This window comes from Elephantulus edwardii, unplaced genomic scaffold (genome assembly GCF_000299155.1).
Source record: "Elephantulus edwardii isolate Elephantulus edwardi_28Jun2011 unplaced genomic scaffold, EleEdw1.0 scaffold00289, whole genome shotgun sequence".
NCBI classification, from domain to species: Eukaryota; Metazoa; Chordata; class Mammalia; order Macroscelidea; family Macroscelididae; genus Elephantulus; species Elephantulus edwardii.
Window position 1 is genome coordinate 1,759,799 of NW_006400039.1, and position 17,051 is coordinate 1,776,849.

The window sequence follows — 17,051 nt, forward strand, 5'->3', positions numbered from 1 at the left end:
GCAGTCTGGTCCCTCACAGAGGTGAGCCTGGGGGACACACGTGGTGCCTGGCCACACGCTGCCCACAGGCAGGACACCCAAGATGGGCAGGGACTTCCCACACCACAGTGACCTTACCCTGCTGGACTGCTGCCCCCAGACTCGGGCTTGCTGTGTGGAGCTGAATTCTGAGCTGGGTCCCTTGGGTGGACCAGCCCAGCATGTCCAGCTCATCTGCCTGGACCCAGAGCTGACACACGTCCCCACCCCCTCAGTGCTCTGGCCCAGCACTTCCACCCATAACTTCTGTTTGTCTTGTGTAAGGAAAATGCAAAAAACGAGGCGATGGCTTGAAAATGGAGAACGACCCTCAGGAGGTAAATACACACTACAGAGCATGGCCACCTGGTAGGCACGGGCTGCTGGCTGAGGGGCGCCCCAGCCTACAGCTGACACCCCACACCACCCCCGGGCTCCGGCCACCTGCCAGCCCACAGCCATGCCACCTTGTCGGTAGTTGTGGCCATGGGGCTCCAAGGCGACTGTCCCAGGCCCTCTCGGGCTGGAGTGGGGTGGAGTTGGCTCCCTCTTTTCAGTCTTGATGAACCTTTGGAGCAACTGTGGCACCCTCCCATTTCTGCATGTCTCCCTCCTGCCCCAGGCTGAGTCCGAGATGGCCCTGGACGCCGAGTTCCTGGATGTGTACAAGAACTGCAATGGTGTGGTCATGATGTTTGACATCACCAAGCAGTGGTAAGGGGCAGCAGGGCCCCTCGGCACTGCGGGACATGACTGGCCACCCTCACCGTTCTGGTGATGGCCTGGCCTGATCACTCTCAGTGTGTGACCTTTGAGGGTGGGGCTGACCATGGTACTAGTGGGCGCAAGCTCATGTCACCCATCGGGGGCCCTGGGGTCCCAAGAGCACCCTAGGTTCAGCATTTACATTAAGCAGACTCCCTGGGCTCAGGTGGGGTGACGGTCGGGTGGGATCCAAGATGAGAATGAAGCCAAGATGTGGGGGTGGGATCCAGGCCACCAGGTGGTAGCTTCTATATGGAATCCATGGTTCCAGGGCTTCAGACCCCAGCACTGAGTTGTGACGGCCAGTGCCCATAGTTATCCTGAAGCCTCGCCTGGGCACCTGGACCCAGCAAGTCAGCTCTGATCCAGGGGAAGCCACAGATGCTGACAGACGCCACCTCAAGAGTAGGGCCACCATCACCAGGCAGGAACCGTGGGAGTGCTCCTGCACACCCGCGGGTGACCAACAGACACACTGGGACCCTGTGGAGGGTGTGGATGGCCCGAGTGCAGCATGTTTGACAGCGGGCTGCGTGTAGTTCCTGCGCTCAGTGTGCCATCAGCCTCATTGCCGCTGTGTCTCTGCCCCTTAGCTCTCACCAGCGAGCTTCTAGAAGCTGCTAATTGCACAGTAGGAGACTGCTTGTCTTTCTTTTGAGGAACAGTGGTGGATTCGAACCACCAGTCTTTGAGATTAAAAAGGGAAGGTGCAAAGTGTTCCCCACCGTGCAACCCTGGCTCTCCAGTGGCTCCTTCCACGTGTCCACAGACTTGGAATCGTCTGTGAGCTCCAACGCCTCTCGGGAAGTCGGTTCATTATAGGGAAGACACTGTTCCCTGAGCCGTTGCAGACGAGCAGAGGGGCTGGTCAGCGTCTGTGTGACATGGACACAACCAGTGACCATCTGTGGAGTGCTGTTGGGCAGGCCCCTGGGAAGAGCAGGCCGGCAGCCTTACTGCGCCCTCTTCCAGGACCTTCAACTACATCCTCCGCGAGCTGCCCAAGGTGCCGACCCACGTGCCCGTGTGTGTGCTGGGGAACTACCGCGACATGGGCGAGCACCGCGTCATCCTGCCTGACGACGTGCGTGACCTCATCGACCGCCTGGACAGGTGGGCGTGTGGTGGGGCCTCCACGTCCCTCCCACCACACTAGGCTGGCAGTGTTGACTCGCAGTGCTGGCTCTGCCTGGGTGCCGGGCAGGGGTGGCTGTCCCTGGTCCTGCCCCTGCTCCCATTCCCACGCGTCTTCCTTCTGACAGACCCCCGGGCGCCTCCTACTTCCGCTATGCCGAATCTTCCATGAAGAACAGCTTTGGCCTCAAGTACCTGCACAAGTTCTTCAACATCCCATTTCTACAGCTGCAGGTGGGCAGCCGAGGCCACGCCTGCCCTGACCTGAGGGAGCAGCTGGAGCGTTTAGACCGGGCTGGGCAAGCCTGTGCTGTGAGGGCAGTAGACACTGGTGCCCGGTGGGGGAGGAGCAGGTCCCGCATACCCCTCACCTGCTGCATGGCATGGGCACCTTGGGCAGAGAGCTGAGCACTGCCTCCATCAAGGGTGTGGTCACTCAGGGTCCACTTGGCTCCAGCATCTCTATGGCTCCTGCAGGGCGGGCCCTTGACCCCACCCATGGGCTCTTTTGTCTGCTTCACTCTCTGAGTCACTGCAGAGACCCCAGGCTCCCTGGGCGGTGATAGGGCCACCTCTGAACTGGCCCAGCCCCGCAGTTAAGGTGTGCACAGACCCCAGTGTCTGCCTGCTGTGACCCCGTCAGCACTGTAGAGCGACAGGCGTGGGCAGGCTGGCCCTGCACTGGGCAGCACCCAGGGAACCTGGCTGAGCTTTCTGGAACCCTCTCACAACCAGATTGTCTTCTGCTTTGAATTTTCTGTTGCTACTGCATGCCCTTGGTGCTAAAATCAAGAGGAAGGTGTTTGGGTTGATGGTTTGGCATTTCTTGCTCTGTGGTCGTGGTGTGAGGGAGGCTCTCCAGTCACGTGCCCCGCAGCCGAGCAGCACTCGGCCCGCTTCCTCCCTGCCTCTCCATTTTCCACCCGTCCTTCTCCCCACTCTTCCTGCCTTCTGAGCTTTCTCCCTGGGCACATGCAGCTCTTTGGTGCTTAGGTAGCTGCTTGGTGAGAGGAGTGTATTCATTCTGGTAGCAGTCACCTTCCTTCCAGGGCCGTATGTTTGAAAGGTGAGTTCCAAGCTGGAAAGAGTGACTGAGGGTATAACCTCCAGAGTTCACCTGGTCTCAGCAAGCTGGGCAGAGGAAGAATGTCATTAAGGTCATGTGGATTTTGGTCATTTTGTAGGACACGTGTGTCCTTAGTGGCCTCTAGTAAGACTTTTGGGGAGAGGCCCCCATCTTCAGATCCATGCAGTTACACGGGACCCCACCAGGGGGCAGCACGTGCTAGCATCCTTAGGCCCTGGACCACCCCCACTCAAAGGGCCAAGGACTGCTGTGGACACCAGGTGGAGACCGAAGGTCAGGTCCAGACTAGGTCCAGGAGAGTGGTCTCGTGCGGCCTTAGTTGTGGGGGGAGAACAGCTCCCTTCCAGTGCTGCTGTACCCCATGCTGCCCAGGCCATGACTGGTCACAGCAGTGGTAGTGTGACTTTGGCCATGGGCCCCTTTCCAGATTGGAGGCTGGTCTGGTTGTTACCACGTCCCCGCCCGGTGGGTGGACGTCTTGGCGGGGGTCACGTGGGCTGCCGGCACAGCTCTGGACTCAGCCGTCCTGCATCAGGGGACTTGCAGCCCCTCTGCTCATGTCCCTGTCCTTCCCTAGAGGGAAACATTGCTGCGGCAGCTGGAGACCAACCAACTGGACATCGACGCCACGCTGGAGGAGCTAGTGGTGCAGCAGGAGACCGAGGACCAGAACTACGAGATGTGCGCAGACCACTCCTGCAGCCCCCGTCCACAGCAGGAGCTCACCAGGGCGTGGCCACAGGACCTGCCCGGCCTGAGCCTGTTGCCCATCTGTAGAGGGGGAGACCTGGGGGGCTTGTGGGGGGCATGCATGTCTGTCTGCAACAGGGAGATCTGCACGTGGCTGGACGTGTTCCTGGTCCTCTGGTTGCCATCTCAGCTGCAGGCAGGCATTGCCCTGTTTAGGAATCAGGGTCTCTGCCCAGCAGCCCTACCCAGGCCTTCAGGAGAGCGGACTGTGGCCCTCTACTCTGTACGCTTGGCTTTTATTACTGATTAATGTACAGTGATAAAATAGTCCTATCAGCGCCATCCAGAAGATGAAAGTCTAAATCCCAGCCTTTCCTTGGATCCTCCTCTTCCCACGGGGTCAGGACAGCCACTCCCAGAAACACAGAGGCTAGCCCTGGGGACTGGGCCCTGGACCTGGCTGATGGCAGGCTCACAAGGCTTGTGCCAGGCGTGGTCATGAGTGAGCTCCCCAGCAAGGCTGTGGTGCCTGCCAGCAGCCTGGTGTGAAAGTCCGCTGACCACCCAGTGGACAGGTGCCCTGCCCTTCCCACTCTGTGGCTCGTAGGAACCACCTTCTCTTTTGGACCTGGGGCCCCCAACGTGGACTGTCACTTAGGCAGTGTCTCAGCGCCAGGCTTGGTGTTGCACGCGGGCAGAGGCGGGGAGATCCTGTGAGCTTACAAGCAGGGGTCACTGTGGCTGCAGTTCGGAGGTTTGCAGTCAGGGTTTGCCCCTGCCTCTCCCCTCACATGTGAATGCCCGGGGTGCTACTGTCCCTGGCTTCTGATCAGCAGCCCTTGCGGCAAGCACAGTGCTGTAGGTCCAGACCTCAGTGCCGCCTCCCCAGGTCAGAGGAGCCTCTGTGACCTGGGCTTTCAGGCTCCTTGACCTTCTGGACGGACTCCTGGGGGACGACTCCTCAGCCTTGGCCTGCAGGCTGCTGGTGCCCTCCCTCTAATGTGCTGGGAGGTGCTCTTGGAGGGCAGGGGGTGCTTGCTGTCCTGGGCTGGCCTCTGCAGTGTGTCGTCCAGACAAGAAGTGGGATCAGGAGCGTCCCTGTCAGAGCTCAGGCTGCTCCTCTCCACCCTCAGAAGCAGCTTGTCCCCAGCGCCCCACATCTTCAGATCCATCCTGGCCCTTTTGTAAATCTCAGGCAGGGAAGTCCACATGGGGCCTGGGTTCCAGCAGTGCTGAACGGGTCAGGCTGTGAGGTCCATCATATGCCAACATTTGCAGGGAAGGTTGGGGGGCCAGCAGGGTCTCCTCTCCCCACTCACTCCCTACTCTTTGCCCCCAGCTTCCTTGAGATGATGGATGCCCGCAGCCGTGGTCACTCGTCCCCACTGGCCACCAACGGGCAGAGCCCAGCCTCTGGCTCCCAGTCACCTGTTGTACCCCCAGGCACTGTGTCTGCCGGGAGCTCCAGCCCTGGCACGCCTCAGCCCTCCCTGCTGCCCGTGGCTGCCCCCTCTGCCTGCCCCTCCCCAGCGCCTGGGGCACCAGGACCCCCAGCGGAGGCCCTGTTCCCCCAGGGCCCCCCCCGCCCCTGCCCCTGCTCCGCCCCCACGCCGCAGCATCATCTCCCGGCTCTTTGGGACCTCGCCTGTGGCAGACCCAGCCCCCACACCTCCAGGTAGGCCCTGGTCCCACCGGGCCTCTAAGGCATCCCCAACCTGGGCTTACCTGCCTCACATCCCCTATGGGACCCAGAAGGTTCCAGGGACCAGCCTGGGGACACAGCAAAGAGAGGGGCCCTGTGTCTCCTGCCTACAGAGCCCATTCCCGCTGCAGAGGTCCCAGCAAAGGTTCCAAACGTCGAGGACTTTGTTCCCGAGGACACCCTGGACCGCAGCTTCCTAGAGGACTCAGCCCCCCCGAAGGAGGAGAAGGCTGGGGGACCCCCACAAGACAGCGACAGGTGAGGGTGGAGCTGGCTGGCTGAGGACAGCTGCAGGGAAGGGTCAGGTGAGGCACAGGGGTCCCACACACCCCTTCTGGCCCTGAGCGCACCCCAAGACCCACACCTACTAATTCTTGGGCAGCTCCCCAGTGCACAACACAGTCAGGTGAACCTGCTGGCCTGCAGGGCCCACCTTCCACTCAGTCCCAGGAAGCAGGGACCCCAGGCCTTGGGGGCCTCGCTGCCTATAGCCCACCCGTCTGCATGTTGACCCGCCCCCAGCTGGCACCGTCCACCACGCCCCCACCACAGGCAGCCCATCAGCTCAGTAGTTTTCAGGGTCACTGAGGGTCAGCATGGGGGGTAGGGCTGGCACAGGTAGAATTCTGGATGTCTAGGTGACCTCTGAACCCCGTCCTCCAGTGAAGGAGAAGCCCAGGCTGGAAACCCGATGGTGGCTGGTTTCCAGGACGACGTGGACGTAGAGGACAGGCCATCCAACAGACCCCCAGTGGCTAAAGACCACCTCCCCAGTAAGCACATCACTCTGTCCAGTGAGGAGGAAGTGGAGGAGCCAGGGGGGCTCCCCAGAGCCCCTGTCTTAGTTCCCCAGCTGTGCGTGGAGCCAGAGATGAGAAGGTATGTGGGTGTAGCCCACAGAGGGGACCCTGTGTCTTGGGGGGCCCTTGGCCTGTCATATACATCCTGATACCCCTGCCTTCCCAGGCCCAAGAAGAGCTCGAAGCCTCTGGCCGGACCAACTTCCACACAGGCCCAGGGACCACTGGGGCTGGAGACACAGGCTGCAGGCAGGCCTGCCCTCCCGGCGCCAGCATCCAGGCCCACAGTCTCCACTGGAGGCCCCTCCCACAGAACTGAGGGAGTCAAGGCCGAGGGGGCAGCATCCTCTGAGAGTGACCCTGAGGGGCCCATCGCTGCCCAGATGTTGTCCTTCGTCATGGACGACCCCGATTTTGAGAGCGAGGAGTCAGATGGGCCAAAGAAAGCGGTGAGGGACCCAGTGCCCAGTGAGGACGGAGCACTGGGGGGGGCAGGGGCTGGTGCCCAGTGGGACAGGGCTGAGTGGGGGAGGGGCCCGGTGCCCAGGGGGGATGGGGCACTGAGGGGGAATGGAGCAGTGAGGGGGAGAGGGGCCTGGTGGCCCGTGAGGATGGGGTTCATGGGCACTTAAGGGAGAACACATCCCTTCCCCGAGGAGACACGGGTATGCTCCAGGCTGGACCAGGTGGGTCAGGTGCTCCTGCACAAGCCCTCGGCCCCACCTACCAGGCAGCTCATCTCTGGACTCTAGGCAGCGGGGACACCCCAGTATGCGTCGGTATGACCACGTTGATCAGGACTGCCCGTTGTTCTTCTAGGATGAGTTCCCCATCCGTGAGGACATCTCTGACCTGACTGATGAGGATACCATCCCACCTCAGGCACCCCGGGACCCTGCACCCTCCTTTAGACCCAAGAATGACTCGGATCTCTTCGGGCTGGGCCTTAGGGAGCCTGGCCCCAGGGACAGCAGTGATGAAGGTGGGCCTTCCTCTTCTGGAGCCACGTCTGGTATTGGACCCCTGGGGCCTGTCACTCACTGCACCGGGAGTCAGCTGAGCCACCCTGGGGGCTGGACGAAACCAGGCCCACTCCCCACCCCAAGTGCGCCCAGGGCTGCCAGTCCTGGGATGCTCTAAGGCGGGGTGAGGCGGCCGCACTCACCCACCCAGAGGTTGCAAGGCCAGGTGGCGGGGTGGCTGCCACATCCCACCATGGTGCTGGCGATGTGTTCACTGTGATCTGCCCCAGAGCGAGGACACACACTGGCTCCCTCCAGCAGACTGGCCGGCACACAGACGGGCATCCCCCTTCCCAAAGGTGTCCTCAAAAGTGGGGTGGACATGCTTCTCCTTGGGGCATGGTCCTGGGGCAGCTGATGCATCAGGACCACTGGGGGCACCCAGTCTGTCCACAGGGCTTCACAGTTGGACGTGCCCACGGCCCCTCATTCTCTCGCAGCCTGATTCACCCTGGTTTCTGGGGGCCCCTTGCTGTTGTGCCCCATCAGGTGGTGGGATGAGCAGGGTGCCAGAGGAGCTGCAGCCCTGGGAGAGGGCCAGGTGGGCATGTGTCCTTCCAGCTGTCTCCTCCGGGAAGGCCAGCACTCTTGTGGACACAGAAGACAGAGCTGATTTACGTGCTGTCTCTGCAGATAAGGAAAGCAAGCCTCCCTCCAGAGAGAAGAAGAAGAAGAAGAAGCGAAGCAAAGAAGTGAGTTGTGCCCCTGGGGGTGTGGGGGGTATGGTCCCTTGAGTGGGTCCCCTTGGGTGGGGGTCCCTCAGGTGGGTCCTCCAGGCTGGGGTCCCCTCGGGTGGGTCCCCTGGGATGAGGGTCCCGGGGAGGCCCATGTGGGTGCTGACCAGCCCCGCCTCTCGCCCCAGGAGGAGGACAAGACCAGGAAGAAGAGCAAGCACAAGAAGAGCAAGGACAGGGAGGAGGGGGGGAAGAGGAAGAAGGCTCCCCGCACCAAGAAGGAGCCCCCCAATGAGCTGGAAGCGTTCCTGGGGGGCGGGGACCCCAGCAGCCAGCATCACGGGGGCGGGGATTATGAGGAGCTCTAGGCTGGTTGCTGGGAACAGATTCCAGGACATGGTGGGACCCTGCAGCACAGAAGGCCTGCCTGCGTCCAGCCTGCTCTGCGGCCTCCACCCCTCGCGGTCCAGCTTCCTGGCTGCGGGCTGGTGCCCTCCAAGTGGCCAGTCCAGGTGGCAGGTGGCCAGAGGCCCACAGAGGGACAAGGGCGGCTCGGGGCCTGCCATGGCGGCCTCGGCATTTCTCAGGGATGTGACTGAGGCCCAGGAGGGACTTGCAGGGCCTGTTTACAGGGGCAGACTGCTCCGGCCCCTCCCATGTCCTGGCACCCAGCACCTGCTTACCCTGGCGCATGCCCACCGCCTACTCGAAGCCACAACGTGTGGGCAGCACCACGTCCCCTGCACATGGCTTCCCGTGGATCCCATGGCAGGGCTCCGCCCTAGGTTGGGCAGGCTCCAGGGAGGACAAGTTGGTCTCTCTGGGTAGGACTTGGCTGCCTGATGAGGTGCCTACCGGGGGGCAGCAGCACAGGTGGCACCTCTGAGGACTTGAACCTCTCAGTGTGTGCCCTCTGCCACCTGTGCCCAGGCTGCCGCCCAGAACAGGCTGGTCAGTCATTTCAGCTCCCATGGACACTCCCTTGGACCATAAAGCTCTTCTGTTCTATGTGAAGTGCTGTCTTCTCTCCATGGCCACAAGCTGGCATTCTGGTCCTCAGTCCCCAGGTGCTGTGGGCTGGCAGGAAAGTCCTGGGTACCTTGTCTGCCTGTGGGTCACACAGCGTGTCCTGAGAAGGACAGGTGCACCCTCCCTGCAGCCCTTTGCCTGTGGGGCGGGGTACTGTGCACCGTAAAAGGGCCAGCACTGGGCTCCCACAGCTCAGCTGTTCCAACCCTGTTCTCTGGCCTGACCAGAGGGAACCCTAGGCTAGGGCTGAGCTGCTGCCTCCCCGGGAAGGGCTACTGCAGGTCCAGCCTCTCCATTAACAGCTCCACACCCCCAGTTGCCACAGTAACAGGTCCTGATGCTGGTGCCCCACTTTTCCACAGGAGGTGAAGCAGCAGGGTCTCCACCCCAATCCAGGGCTCATGCAGGCAACGTGTACAGTCCAAGACCCTTCTTAACCCAGATGCTGGTCAGCCAGCTCGCGGAGTGTGCCTCTTCCCTGCCATTCTTGGGGATGGATGGCATGGAGTGAGCGTGTGGTACCACTGTGAGGTCCACAAGCTGCCCCTGAGGTCAAGGGTCTGGAGATGACCCTCCCACAATCCTGGGCAGAAAGCCACCCCCACCAGGACACGGGAAAACTACTCCAACCTACCCCCGGGCCAAGGACATTAGAGCCAACTACCACTGGGATAGGCCATCCCAAACTCCTGTCCAGATGGAGGGCCGGCAGGGCTGCGACAGAATGTCACCCTGCAGTTGACGAGAGGGCCTGGCACAGAGGCCTGCTCCGCTCGGACACTTGGACATAAAGACTGGGCAACCATCTGGCCCTGAGACCTTCCAAGGCCCGCTGAGACCTTGGAACCACAATCGCCGGGTGCATGGGTCCAGGGCAGGCAACTGGCGGTCAGGGGGCTGCTCAGCACATCGGTCCAGTCTCTGGACTAGCCCGGCCTTGGGCTCCCCCGGGCCAGTCTCCTTGTCCCTGGCCCAGCCAGTTGCCGGGGTCTCCTGGTAAGGTCAGGACTGGCGCGGGCGCCCTGGGGACTTGGCCCCCTCCCGCAGTCCTCTGGGGCGCGGCCCCTTTAAGCGCAGACCCCGCGGCCGCCACCGGGGGCAGCACTGAGTGGCCGGTGAGCGGCGCTGCCTCGAAGCTTCTCCGGCGCCCGGGACGCGGCGGTGCCAGCGCGGGGCTGCGCAGCCCACCGGGGCCGGCGGCGGAGCAGCGCCAGGTAGGGGCGGGGGCCGCGTCACCGGCGCGCCGCTGTCACGGACCAGAGCTGCCCGACCGGCGGCGAGGATGGGGGTCCCCGCCCCCATCGCCCGGGGCCGCTCGGGCCGGGGCCTGGGGCAGGGTCGCGCCGTGGAGGGAACGGGGAGGCCTGCGGCCCCAGAAAAGCCGGGGAGGGGCTGTCACCGCGTCCAGCTGTTGACCGCCGCAGCCAGCCAGGCGCGCTGCCCCGCGCTGGGCGGAGCTCCGCCGCTGCGGCCCGATTCGGCCTGTGCCGAGTGATGGAGGGGGGAGCACGGGACCGGCGGCCAGAGCAGGGACAAGCGAGGGCGAGCGTACAGCTAGGATGGGGACAGGGACCGTGACCTGGTGGCCACGACGCAGAGGCCGTGTCGACAGGAAGTCTCTGCACACCAGGCACCCAGAGGGCTAGCCCAGGGAGAGCGAGCCGGCGCGTCCACCGCGGTCCTGCCAGGTGAGGAGGGTCCTTGCCAGGTGAGGGGCGGCCTCCGGCTTCCCCCTCCCTCCCCTGCAGGCTGCAAAGGCATCGCGAGCCCCTCCCCCAGCAGGCGGCCAGGGCCGCGTGTGACCTCCAGGCACACCGCCCAGCCCGAAGCGCAGGCGCTGTGTGCAGCGCCCCGTCCCTGGCCCCGGGGACCCCAAAGCCGCTGCACCAGAGTGCAGTCTGGTGACAGGGGCGCAGGCCCAGCCTGCAGCGTGGGGGCGGGGAAACGCGGTTTCCATGGAGCCTCCCGGCGCCCTGGGGGCGGGCCCTCGCTGCAGGGCCCTGGAGGAGGGGCTTGCCCAGGACCCCATCCCTGGGCTTCTAGGGGGGTGGCCGCCAGCCACCCGCGCAGCTCACGCGTTACCCACGTGCCCTGCTGTCCGCCTGGTTTCGCGCTGCAGGGTGCCGGGTATGCACTGTGGGGTGTCAGCTTTTAAGCAAAGCTGGGGCTCCAACAATAGTGGTGGGTGCGAAGTGCACCGGGCCCAGCACTGCATGCTTACCAGGCCTGACCAGGCTTAGGGGTTGGGGTGAGTGAAGGTGGAGGCGGGGCTGCGCCCAGGTCCTGAAGTCCTGGGGTCTGTACACAACAGGGTCAGAGGCATCTGCAGACACCCTCCGGCCTGTGCACTATCCGAGGCGACGCCGGGAGAGGCTGCTGCTACTGAGCACTGGGATATATAAATTAGTTTCAAAAGTGACCAAGCTATCTGGCCAGCGGGCCCCTGGGGCCGCAACTCTGCATGCTCCTCCTTTCTCATTCGCTGACTAGTCAGGCAGTGGGACCCCCGAGAGCCCAGCTCGTGGTTAAGGGTCAGGGTCCGTGAGCTTGGCAGGGTAAAGCAGAGACCAAGGCATGGCCTGCCTAGCTGGCTCTCCCCCGCCTGCAACGAAAAGGAAGTGGGGTGCTCAGGGGGGTGGCAGGGTAGTTGGACCGCTGGATTCCTTCCTCAGGTGCCTGACACCACCATGGAGCAGGCGCCCGCGGCCACGGCCTACAGCCAGGGCTGCTGCGCCCCAGGTAAGCGGGGACAGTGCGGGGGTGGGGGACAGGCCAGGAAGGAGTTTCAAACCACCTCCTCTCCACAGGGCGAAAGCCCCGCCAGGCCGAGTGAGCAGAAGCCGCCAGCCTGGGGACTTCTTTTAAGATGACCCGCACGGACCCGCCGGATCTGCTGGTGTCAACCCTGTACCAGGACATCAAGGTGGCGGCCCAGGGACCGGCATCGCGGCGCCCGGCATGTGAGCGCGCCATGGCCCGGCCTGCTGCGCCCGCGGCGTTCAACAAGCGCCACTGCCGCAGCTTCGACTTTCTGGAGGCACTGGACGGGCCGGCCATGGAGGATCACGGAGGAGGCGGGGGCACAGAGCCACCGCCCCCAGAGCCCGCCGCGCCCCGCCCGCGGCCACGGGAAGGCGAGACCCGGCGCCGAGCCCGCTCCAAGAGCGCACCGCGCGCGGCCCCAGGCCTGGCACCCGCCTCGCCCCCTGTGCTTCCACGCAGAAGCCGGGAAACCGAGCGGGCCTCGCGCACCGAGGCATCACCGCGCCGAGAACCCACATACCCTGCGCTGCGTGCGCTTGCCAATGAGCTACACCCTATCAAGCTGCAGCCGCAGCGCGGCGGCCCTGGCCGCATCGCACCCCTGTGTGCTGCCTCCGGCCGCTGCCCGCCACCAGAACCGCCCTCAGGGCCCGCCCCGCACGTCCGCTGCCGCCTGGATATCAAGCCGGATGACGCGGTCCTGCAGCACGCCGCTCGGGGTCCACGCTCCTCCGCGCCGGCCGATGCGCCCCCCTGGGTCCGCGTCGCCCCTCAGCTGCACGGCCTCACGGTGCCGGGACCTAGGCACATGGTGCTGTCCCGCACGCCAACTCCCACCGACTCATTCTGTGCTGATCCCCGGGCGCTCTACTGCGACGGGCCGTTGCCAGGCCCCCGGGACTATGCCGAGCGCCGCAGCCTGTCCTTCCCAGCCCCGCCGGGGCCCACTCAATTCTTCTATACTGAGGAACCTGATGGCTTCCCGGGGGGCTTTACAGCCAGCCCGGGTCCAGCCTTTGATGGCTACTGCCCCAGACCCTATGCACCTGAAGAGCCCCCAAGGCCTAGCCCGCGGCACGGGGTCGGCTACTACTCGGGGGAAGTCCGGACTTTCCCGATCCAGGAGCCGCCTTCCCGGTCCTACTACAACGAGGCGTCTCGCACCTATGGCCCGCGCTACCACCCTGACGACCCCCGGGCCCCCGTCACGCGGACCTTCCACACGGAGGACTGGGCACGGTACCGTGAGCCGGGCGCCCTGACTCGGACTTACCCTTACCCGCGCGGCAGCCCAGCCTGGGGTGACTGGGGCCCTCGGCCTTACCACACCCTGCAGGTGGCACCACCTCCTGACCCTGGGCCGCTGCTCGCCTCCTGGCACGGAGGCACGGGCACCAGCCCACCCCGGCTGGCCACCGACAGTCGCCACTACTCGCGTTCCTGGGACAACATCCTGGCACCTGCTCCGCGCAGGGACGACCCCCTGGGCCGGGGCCGCAGCTATGAGAACCTGCTGGGCCGCGAGGCACGGGAGCCCCAAGGTACGTCCCCTGAAGGACGGCGCCCACCAGTTGTGGTGAACTTGTCCACTTCACCCCGGCGCTACGCAGCACTATCGCTGTCTGAGACATCGCTGTCTGAAAAAGGTCGAGCCGGGGAGGGCCTGGGCCGCGCCTGGTATGTTACGCCCGAGATCACCATCACTGACAACGACCTCCGCGCAGCCGAGCGCCCATCTGCCAGGCCCTGGGAGGTGTCTGCTGGCCGTCAGCGGCCACCGCCGCTCCCAGCTGCTGACGGCCCCGCCTCGGGTCGCCAGCGCAGTCTGGAGCAGCTGGACGAGCTCATCACAGACCTGGTCATCGACTCGAGATCCCCAGCAGCTCCCAGCACTGAACGAGTGGCCAACAGCCCAAGCGGCCATCTGCGCCATCTGCTGGACCTGCGGCCGGCGGGCCCCACGCTGGTGACGCCTCGCTCGCCGCCCGCCTCGGCCGGCAGTGTCGAGGAGCCCACAGGCTCCGGGGAGGCGGCCGACGCGTCCCCGGAGCCCAGCGCCGACGAGGACGACCTGATGACCTGCTCGAACGCGCGCTGCCGGCGCACAGAGACCATGTTCAATGCCTGCCTCTACTTCAAGTCGTGTCACAGCTGCTACACCTACTACTGCTCGCGCCTGTGCCGCCGCGAGGACTGGGACGCGCACAAGGCGCGCTGCGTGTACGGCCGCGTGGGCAGCGTGTGTCGCCACGTGCTGCAGTTCTGCCGCGACAGTGGCCCCGTACACCGCGCCTTCTCTCGCATAGCGCGTGTCGGCTTCTTGTCGCGCGGTCGCGGTGTGCTCTTCCTGGGCTTCCCGAGCCCCGGGTCGGCCGACAACTTCCTGCGCTTCGGCCTTGAGGGGCTGCTGCTGTCGCCCACCTACTTGTCCCTGCGCGAGCTGGCCACACACGCGGCGCCCCTGGGTGGCTATGCACGCGAGCTGGCAGCCGCCGGGCGCCTCTATGAGCCGGCCGAGTGCTTCCTACTCAGCGTGTCCGTGGCGGTAGGGCCCAGCGGGGCGCCTCCTGGTGCCCCTGCCCGGCCCGCGCCGCGCAGCGCCGGCCCCACTGTGCGCAAATTTGCCAAGGTGGCACTGGCTGCTGGCAGCCCCGCGCGCCCACTGCCGCCTCGAGGCCATGAGCCCGATATGGAGACGCTGATTCTGACTCCTCCACCTGGCACGGCGGGCCTGGACCAGGATGGCGAGGCGGGCCGGCGCGCGCGCGAGGTGGCCTTCATCCATATCCAGCGGGAGCTGCGCCTGCGCGGTGTCTTCCTGCGCCACGAGTTCCCGCGCGTCTATGAGCAGCTCTGCGAGTTTGTCGAGGCCAATCGGCGCTTCACGCCCACCACCATCTACCCCACAGACCGGCGCACTGGTCGCCCCTTCATGTGCATGATTATGGCCGCATCCGAACCGCGCGCTCTGGACTGGGTAGCCAGCGCCAACTTGCTGGACGACCTCATGTGAACAGCCCAGCCTGTGGCCTGCCCAGGCCCCCAAGCCACGCCCTCAACCACAGGGTCCGCCCCTCCCGCCCATACGCCCTAACGCTTGGTCTATACGCTCAAATTCCGCCCAAGCCAGTCCCCTCGGGTCCCGCCCCAGTTTCTACACTACCCGCTCAGGCCCCGCCCGAGTCTCCTCCCAACCCGTTCAGACCCTGCTGGAGACTCCTGCCCCCACCCCTAGGTCCTGCCTGGAGCCCCACCCCAGCTCTTTCCTGCCTCCTTTAACCGCTCCTCTTCCAGCCCTGCAGCCTCCCCATCATCCCCCACTGGCACCTCACCCTGTACCTGCAGACTCCGCCTCTCCCACCACCCAATGATCTACCACCAGTTCCTCCCAGCGCTCCCCGCTCAACAGCCTCTGGGTCCAGGCTCGCCCTAGGGACCCTGAATTGGTCTTCAGCCGCTTGGTGCTCCCCGCTGGGAGGTGGGATGGCCTAAGGACCACTAAGGCCCTGCTGTAGGGCGGGAGGGGACACCGTCACAGATCCCCGCCTCCTTCACGCAGTCCATAGGACACCTGCGCACCCGGAGCCCCGCTGTCTGAAGCCCAGTCACTTTAAACCAGCTCACAGCAGGCCAGGGGCGAGCAGCCTCGTGAAGCCTGTAGCTGGCCTGGGCTGGCCGCATGCTCGCCTTGACTGGGGGTATTTTCTCCAATGATGAAAGTAGTCCTTTTGTCATCTGTGAAGCCACACGTGTGCAGTCCTGTCTCCCTCACCTCCTGCCTTACTCAGGCCCTACCTGGGCCTGTAAAGAGCGGGCGAAACGGCAAGAGCCAATTCGGGGATCTCTGGTCCAGGCAGGGGAGGCTGAGCCTGGCTGGGAAGGTGGCATCCTGGGGCAGGCGCCAGGGCAGACGACAACGGCAGCTCAGTCCCATGGGGCACGTGGAGGCAGAAGCAAGTGCATAGGACAGAAGGGTGCAGATGAAGGTGCGCAACCCCAACAACGACCAGGGTGAAAAGTTGGAGGACATCCTGGTGGGAGTAGGTGCAGGAACGAGCTAGTGGCCATTGTGGGGTCCATTAGAGGCATGGCCTGTCACGAGTCAGAGGCGGCAAGGGCTGTACGGAGTCAGATTCTCCCCCTCCAGCGCTTGGAGGGCCTGAACCCCGAGAACCTGGCGCCTGACCTCAGCCCCCGCCTGGGGGAGCTCGCGGCCCGCCTGGGGGAGCTCGATGGGGAGGTTAGGGTAGCCAGAAAGGGGACACTGCGCTTCCCAGGAGGGACCCTCCTGGGACCGTCAGACCCCAGGAAGGGGAGTCGAACCCCCGACCCCGGCTGCCCGCCCACCCGGCTAGCCTCCGCGGCCAGCTCCCACGCCTGCGCGTTTGCACCGAAAGTGCTCACTCCAGCCGCGACACCCCGCTTGTCCTGCTGCTTTCTGGGCGGCCTTCTGCTTTCGGCCTCCGCCCGAGGGCCGGGACCGGGCGACCCTGGAATGAAGATTTCCAGAGGGCAGGCGCTTTCCAACCGAGTAAACTAGAACTTGAATGTAACCCTTGCTGTCTCCTTGTGCGAGTGGGAGACCTCGGAGGGCGTCGGGCTTCGGAGAGCAGGGTTTGCGGACAGGAGACCCCGGGACGCGGGCGGGACGCAGGGAGAGCGCGCGGGGCGGTCCCTGGACAGCAGGGGTTGGACGGAAACTTGGGGTGCGTTTCTCAGGCCTCAGGCAGCCTTTCCTTGATCTTAGCAATGCCGCCTAACTGCCCAGAGGTGCCTCCCAGAGCCTGCGGGAAGGGAACTTTCCATTGGCAGAACTGAATCACGCTTCTTTTAGGTTTCCTCGTTTCCCTTTAAGTGAGAACAGCGTGGTCCACCACGCTGAAGGCGCTGGGCTGTGATTGGCTAGGCTGCACTGCGACTCGCCAATACTATTGGCTGCGGCAACAGGCTTCGGGCAGCATCGCCCCTCGGAATTGGCCGCGGCTCTCCCGAGCCCGCCCCGCGGCCCCCCCACCCCGCGCTACGTTGACCCGCATAGGGAGGGGAAGGGGTTGCAGGAGCTGGGGGCTGGGCGCACGCCGAGGAAACATGGCGGGAGCGGGCCTGGCTGAGATCCCCGATGTGGACATCGACTCCGACGGCGTCTTCAAGTACGTACTGATCCGCGTCCACTCGGCGCCGCCTTCCGCCACCACAGCTGCGGAGAGCAAGGAGATCGTGCGCGGTTACAAATGGGCCGAGTACCACGGTGAGGGCGGGGCCGGGGGCGGGGCCGTGTCCGGGGCGGGGCCGGGCCGCGTCTCGGGGCGGGGCCATGTGGGGGGTGGGACCGTGTCCTCGGGGCGTGGGCGGGGCCGGGCCATGTTC

At 64.7% G+C, this 17,051-nt stretch overlaps 3 protein-coding genes across 4 annotated transcripts in view; all 3 read left to right on the top strand.

The window, feature by feature from the left end:
• RABL6 (RAB, member RAS oncogene family-like 6) overlaps nucleotides 1–8,260 on the top strand; it is a 24,329-nt gene extending 16,069 nt beyond the window's left edge. The window contains 13 exon segments of the mRNA XM_006903642.1: nucleotides 304–356; nucleotides 641–732; nucleotides 1,756–1,896; nucleotides 2,046–2,151; nucleotides 3,582–3,685; nucleotides 5,034–5,288; nucleotides 5,290–5,369; nucleotides 5,510–5,654; nucleotides 6,060–6,285; nucleotides 6,370–6,645; nucleotides 7,016–7,178; nucleotides 7,852–7,910; nucleotides 8,081–8,260. Of these exon segments, the coding sequence (XP_006903704.1) occupies nucleotides 304–356; nucleotides 641–732; nucleotides 1,756–1,896; nucleotides 2,046–2,151; nucleotides 3,582–3,685; nucleotides 5,034–5,288; nucleotides 5,290–5,369; nucleotides 5,510–5,654; nucleotides 6,060–6,285; nucleotides 6,370–6,645; nucleotides 7,016–7,178; nucleotides 7,852–7,910; nucleotides 8,081–8,260 (1,880 nt within the window).
• Nucleotides 8,261–11,787: 3,527 nt separating this feature from the next.
• Nucleotides 11,788–14,697, top strand: LOC102861992 (chromosome unknown open reading frame, human C9orf172). The gene has a single exon (XM_006900584.1). The coding sequence runs from the start codon at nucleotides 11,788–11,790 to the stop codon at nucleotides 14,695–14,697; it is 2,910 nt and encodes a 969-aa protein (XP_006900646.1).
• Nucleotides 14,698–16,772: 2,075 nt separating this feature from the next.
• The window catches only part of PHPT1 (phosphohistidine phosphatase 1), a 1,193-nt gene continuing 914 nt past the window's right edge, over nucleotides 16,773–17,051 (top strand). The window contains exon 1 of one of the 2 annotated variants that reach the window (XM_006900585.1): nucleotides 16,773–16,938. In XM_006900585.1, the coding sequence (XP_006900647.1) occupies nucleotides 16,773–16,938 (166 nt within the window). The remainder of the gene's footprint in view (nucleotides 16,939–17,051) is intronic. The other variant, XM_006900586.1, reaches the window with a different exon arrangement.